Source organism: Charadrius vociferus, unplaced genomic scaffold (genome assembly GCF_000708025.1).
Source record: "Charadrius vociferus isolate BGI_N301 unplaced genomic scaffold, ASM70802v2 scaffold32, whole genome shotgun sequence".
Lineage (NCBI taxonomy): Eukaryota > Metazoa > Chordata > Aves > Charadriiformes > Charadriidae > Charadrius > Charadrius vociferus.
Window position 1 is genome coordinate 13,046,442 of NW_009647856.1, and position 5,815 is coordinate 13,052,256.

Sequence of the window (5,815 nt, forward strand, 5' to 3'; positions counted from 1 at the left end):
TCCTCCCCGGTGAAGGAGGCGATGGGGGATCTGACGGCAGATCCCGCCGAGGGGTTTCCCCACCAACGAGCCGAGGTTCTGTCTTTATATCCCTTTGCCGCGGCCGGGCTGCCTATTTTTTTTATTTTTTTATATATATTTTTTTTTTTTAACGTAGGGGTTCCCCTTCCCTGTGCCGGTGGGTGTTGCCCAAAGCGGAAGGAGAAAACGCCTTTTCCCACTCCCCCGTAACACGTGCGATTCCCGGGGAATAGCGAACCCAAGAACGAGCGAACCGGTGTTTGGGCTGCCAAAAAAAAAAACACCAAAAAAACCAAACAACTATACGTTGGTTTTTGAGGCCGAGCCGTCCGCGTGGCCAAATTGCTGGGTTTTAGTCAAAAAAAAACCAAAACCCCAAAAAACAAACAAACCAAAACCACCTTGATTTGCTCACTCCGGGCGTAACCTACCGCCGGTCCGGATGTTCTGCCCGGTAGAACTAGAAACCCCGTTTTCCTTAACTTTTGCTGGATTTTTCTGCATTTCCTACAGAAAGATTGTAAGTAAAATAGATGAAGACAAAGACGGGTTTGTAACTGTGGAAGAGCTGAAAGACTGGATTAAGTTTGCACAAAAGCGCTGGATTTACGAGGATGTAGAGCGGCAGTGGAAAGGGCACGACCTCAATGAGGACGGCCTCATTTCTTGGGAGGAATATAAAAATGCCACCTACGGCTACATCTTAGGTAGGTCTCGACTCACGGGATACAAACTTTGCGGAGCCGGCGCTTGAAACCTGCTGTTTTGTTTTTGTAGAATGATTGTAGATAAGATAGACACGGATAAGGATGGGTTTGTGACGGAGGGGGAGCTGAAAGCCTGGATTAAGAAGGCCCAGAAGAAATACGTGTATGACAGTGTCGAACGCCAGTGGCAGGAGTTTGACATGAATCAAGATGGATTTATCTCCTGGGATGAGTACAGGAACGTGACGTATGGCACTTACCTCGGTAAGGGGCGAGGTGTCCCGTCTGGTGGTGGTCTCGAATCAATAAAGCAGAAGTACGATGGAACACAGCGGGAGCTCTCGCCTCATCCCCCAAAGCCTCGAAATTGAAATTTAAAAGAAAAACGGCAATAAATCTCCGAATTCACCTTCTGTTGGCGTAATCTCAGGGCAAACCAAACCAAAACCAAAAAAACGATGGGGAAGCAAACAACAACCCCGAAGGTGAAGTTCGCCGTCGACGCGCGGCTCCGTAACTCTGCTTTATTGATGCGCTTAATTGCGACAAATCAGCTGGGAACCGGAATCGCGGGCGCCGATGTGACGGAAGGCGCAGGGGCGGATGGGTTTGGGTTTGGTGGTTTTGTGGGTTTTTTTTTTTGGTTTTTTTTTTTGGCCTTCCAACTTTTGAAGCTCGAGTGGTTGCCCAGGAGAGGAGTTCTGTAATCCCTGGCTTCCCACCCCAAATATTTATGGACAGCCCAGATCCTGAAGCTTTTGCGAAAGGCGTGGGGAAGGCTGAGCAGTGCAGTGCCAGGGCTGTGCTGGCAGCAGGGGCACAGCATCGGGCTGGTGGCACCGGTCTCTGTTTATTTGGGGGGCTTTGTCTCTTCTTTCATATGTGTTTTGCTGGGATGCTATTAACTAAAGACCAACTTCTTCAGCTTATCATGGGTCCTTCAGGTGTTTTGTGTTTTGTAGGCTGGTTATCTGAAAATGGTGTTTTTTCCCACAAAGGTTGGATTTTTCAGGAGGGTGGCGTGTGCGTTTCTCAATACAGGGCTGAAATCGCGTTGTGTTCAGTGCAAACAATTTATTTTCTCACATGGCACTGTGTGCTTGCATGCACCTAGCTGGTTTTGGTAGAAGCTTAACACTTCCCACACCCGCAGATATGATCCTGTGGTTGGGTCCAGGTCTCCTGCATTTGGGGCCTGGTTTGACTACGATGGGCCATGGTTGGATGCAGAAAAAAGAGCTGAGGTTTGGTTCCTTGACCCATGAAATGGGGCTGGAAATAAGAATATAGGTAAAAAAGACTTTATTCATCATTGCAAGTGCTTTGAGCATTTTGCTGAGGGAGTTTGAAGGCTGGGCATGAATTTTCAGTCTCTCTCTGGGTTTTGCCTAATTTTTGTCATGTTTGCCTTTGTGTGTTCCACCTTGGGCTACCTTTGACCAAAGGTGATCGAGAGGTTGTGCTGCAGAGGTACCAGCTTCTCCCAGGCTCTCCTCTGTATCCTGGCACATCCCGGCAGGCAGCGATGCTTCCCCTCATCCGAGAGTCGCTGGGGCTCCACGGCTGCAGATGAAAGATTCGCCCTGCAGCGAGGCATCCCTCTCTTCCTCGGGGCAAATGCCTCGAAGGGCAGAGCACGCCGGAGGAACTTCCAACTTTTGAAGCTCGAGCCGCCGTTGGCGCTCGGTACCCTCCGAAAGACGCCGCGCTCACCCTGCGGCTGTAGAAACCCCGTTCTTCTGAGGGAGGGTGGGGTGTGTGCGCGCTCCCTTCCTAAATCCACCGAGATGGTTTTAAGCCCCTTTTCCCCGAGTCCCGCTTTGGCTTCTCCGCTTGTCCCGCCCCTAGTTTTTAGACCCCCCCGAAAGTGTAGATTTTGGCCCGGGAGGTGGGTGGGCAGCGAGGACGGAAACCCACCTCGGGGGAGGAGCGAGGTAAGAAGAAGCTCTTCTGGGGTTAAACCATTAGGGAGAAAAAAAAAAAAATAAGACCCGTTTCTCTGGCAGTCGGTCCCGCCTCCTGGAACGCTGACATATATGGGGTGATGAGCTACGGCTCGAAAGCATGAAATAAAGTTTAATTTCCTTAAAGATTTCCAAAGATAGTCAAATGCTGCCCGCGACGTATGGAGGTTTGTTGCCTCCTGGTTCGCTGCCTCGTGCCTCTTCCCTCGGGCTGTTTCTTGGAGGAGCCGGAGGGAGACGGAAGCTGGCCGTGCCCGCGGCTGGGGAAATCGCCTTCCCCAAAACCTCGTCGGGGCTCAATTTGCCGTTAAGAACCTAATTATCGAGATGCGCGGAACGCCCAGCCCGTCTGCCCCTTCCAATCCAGCCTTCGAGGGGGAGAAGAGGCTTTTATCACGCTTTTTTGGAGGCAGTGGCATTTAGGACTTGCAGGATTAGGATATCTTTTTTTTTTTTTTTTTTTTAAAAAAAAGACACCTTAATGAGGAAAAAAACCCCCAAAACTTAATGAGAAAACAATTTCTCGTGCTTGATTTGTAAGAGAGGGGAGCGCCCGCCCCCCCCGTCGCGCGCGATACGCCCTAACCGTCTCGCCAACCTGAGCCGGGGGATCCGGCGTTGGCGGCCGAACGTCCTGGGCTCATCCTCATAAAAACCTTATTCTAGCCCCGCTCCCACCTCCTTTTATCCATACGGAATGCCGGGAAGATCCCAACCACCCCCTTCTCCCCAGCAGAGCCGTGTCGGCCTTAACGCTTTGGCTCCGCGTCCTTTTTTTTATCAGCGGGAATTGTTTTTTTTTTTTTCAACCCCCGACTCCTTTTCGCTGAAATAATCTCATCCCTCATCCTTCTCCTCTCCTTTCTCCGGCCGGAATGTTGCCGGGAGAAAAAAAAACAAGAAAAAAAAACCAAAAAAAAAAACCCAACCAAAAACAAAACCCCAAACCAAACCCTTTGGAAATGCCCCCGGAGAGTTTGACGCGCGGCCAAGAGGTCGGCCGATCCCTTCGTGGAGTTAAGAACGTCCCTCTCCCGGCGCGTGGGAGCCGAGGTGCCGCCCATCTCTTGCCGCTTTGCTCGGGAGTTGAGAAACGTTCGCTTTTTGTCAGCAAAAAGAAATGTTGGGTTTGTCCGTTTTGTTTAAAAAAACCCAACCAACCAAAAAAAAAGAAAGACCAAAAAACCCAACGCTTGAGCGCTGTGTGAGTCACGGGGTTGCGCCCAGGGCTGCGATAAAGCAGCTCGGTGCACATCACCGGCTGTTTCTGCGGGTGGGAATTCTCCTCTCCATATTTTTGCCGTGAAGAGCTTCGCCGTAAAGCGGAACTCCCTTTAAAACCTTCCAAATAAGAAGATAATACTGTAATACCGCGGATTTTCTTTTTGGTCTTTGGTCCCGCCGCGACAAGCGAGCGCGGTGGGTGGGTGGTGAAACCAGAAACGCTCGCAGAGGTTATCAAATCCAGCGCGCGGCTTCGCTGCCGGCGGGTGGGCGGCCCGCGGTCGCTCCCTTCCATTCCCCCCCCCCGACGCCCCGCGAAATGTTTCGTTGATGCCGCCCAGTTCGGGGCTTAAAACGCCTAAGCGGTTTTGGGTGGCTTTACCCCTTTGTAACCAACCACCCAAAACTCCAAAACGGGGGGAACCGCCTCTGTTAAAAGAAATTGCTTTTAATTTGGGCTTTTAGCTTGTCCCCATCCCGAGGCTTTTATTTGCTCTCCCCGAGGCGAAAGAAGAAGAAACTTTAGGTTTAATTGTGCCCTGGAGGTGACTTAAAATAAAACCTCTTCACAACGAGGAGGACTGGGCTGTAGTCTTCCATTTAACGAGGAGGACTGGGCTGTAGTCTTCCATTTAACGAGGAGGACCGGGCTGTAGTGTTCCATTTAACGAGGAGGACTGGGCTGTAGTCTTCCATTTAACGAGGAGGACCGGGCTGTAGTGTTCCATTTAACGAGGAGGACCAGGCTGTAGCTGTTTAATCCTCTGCCTTTTGTCCTGCATGTAAACAGAGAAGGGAGGGAGCCTTTTTTTAGCCCGGGTCTGGCTCTCGCTTAATTTAACCCCCTGTGAGGATTCGGCTCCGTCCTCCTCCTCCTCCTCCTCCTCCTCCTTCTCCTCCATCGAGAGTTTTCTGTAGGCTCTCAGACAAAGCCGACTGCGGTATCCCGAAGTTTATCTCTAGCTGTTGGCGTAGCTATATCGAGCGGCCATATGCGCCCAGATATTCCCGTTCCGGCGGGCGTCGGGGGATGTTTCGTTGGCTTTGAAGCCGCCCCGGCAGCGGGGAGCAATATCCCCTTACACATTCTCCTCCTAAAATAGTTTGGGCTGAGCCGCCGGGGCTGTGCCGGCCAAAAAAAAAAAAAAAAAAAAAAAAAAGAGGAAGGGCTGGGACCCCACAGGGACAGTGGGAGAAAAGCAGAGCAAAACTTCGCTTTCCTTAAACCTGTCCTTCAAGGACAAGCTGCTCCCCTACAAATGGGGAAGATCCAATTTCATGTCACATTTGGCTTCAAAAAAATTAGATATCATATCTGAGCTAACAGCCAGGCTCCTCGCTACACCGTAGCGCCGCCCAAAGCCATTCCTCCCATTGCCTTCAACACCTCTTTCAAGCCAGGATCAAATGCGACAGGAGCACACTGTCACCACATGGGCAAAGGGGACAGGAGCCACTTAAGAACAGGGACAGACCCAACCTTGCTAAGGACCAAAGGGTGGAAAAGCCAAATAGGCTGCCTTGCCTGGCTTACTGTACAAAGCAGCCATTGGTTGGTTGGTTGGTTTTTTTTTTTCTTAAAAAACCCCAAAAAACAAACCAAACCTAAATTATTGGGGGATTTCCCCATAGACAAGACCCTATTACTTGGTTAGAGAACTTCACACAGCCCCACCACTGTGTATTGAGAAAGTTTTGCTTACAGCACCGGAGGAACGGGGTGGGCTCTGCACACCCAGACTCTCTTTTCTACCATCAGGCTCCTCTTCTCAGCTTAAATCAACAGCAACAGCATCCTCAAAAAAATCTTCATTTCCCACCAAAGTGCAGAAACACCAAGAAAAAGGTCCGTTTCTGAGCTGAGCCCCTGCTCCTCCCAGGCAACTTAAATTAACTGAC

General features: G+C 50.6%; 1 protein-coding gene across 2 annotated transcripts in view; it reads left to right on the forward strand.

Annotated features, from left to right (window-relative positions):
• Positions 1 to 5,815, forward strand: part of CALU (calumenin) — a 12,087-nt gene that overhangs the window by 3,775 nt on the left and 2,497 nt on the right. The window contains exon 2 of one of the 2 annotated variants that reach the window (XM_009882991.1): positions 535 to 728. In XM_009882991.1, the coding sequence (XP_009881293.1) occupies positions 535 to 728 (194 nt within the window). Of the gene's footprint in view, positions 1 to 534; positions 729 to 798; positions 993 to 5,815 lie in introns of both variants that reach the window. The other variant, XM_009882992.1, reaches the window with a different exon arrangement.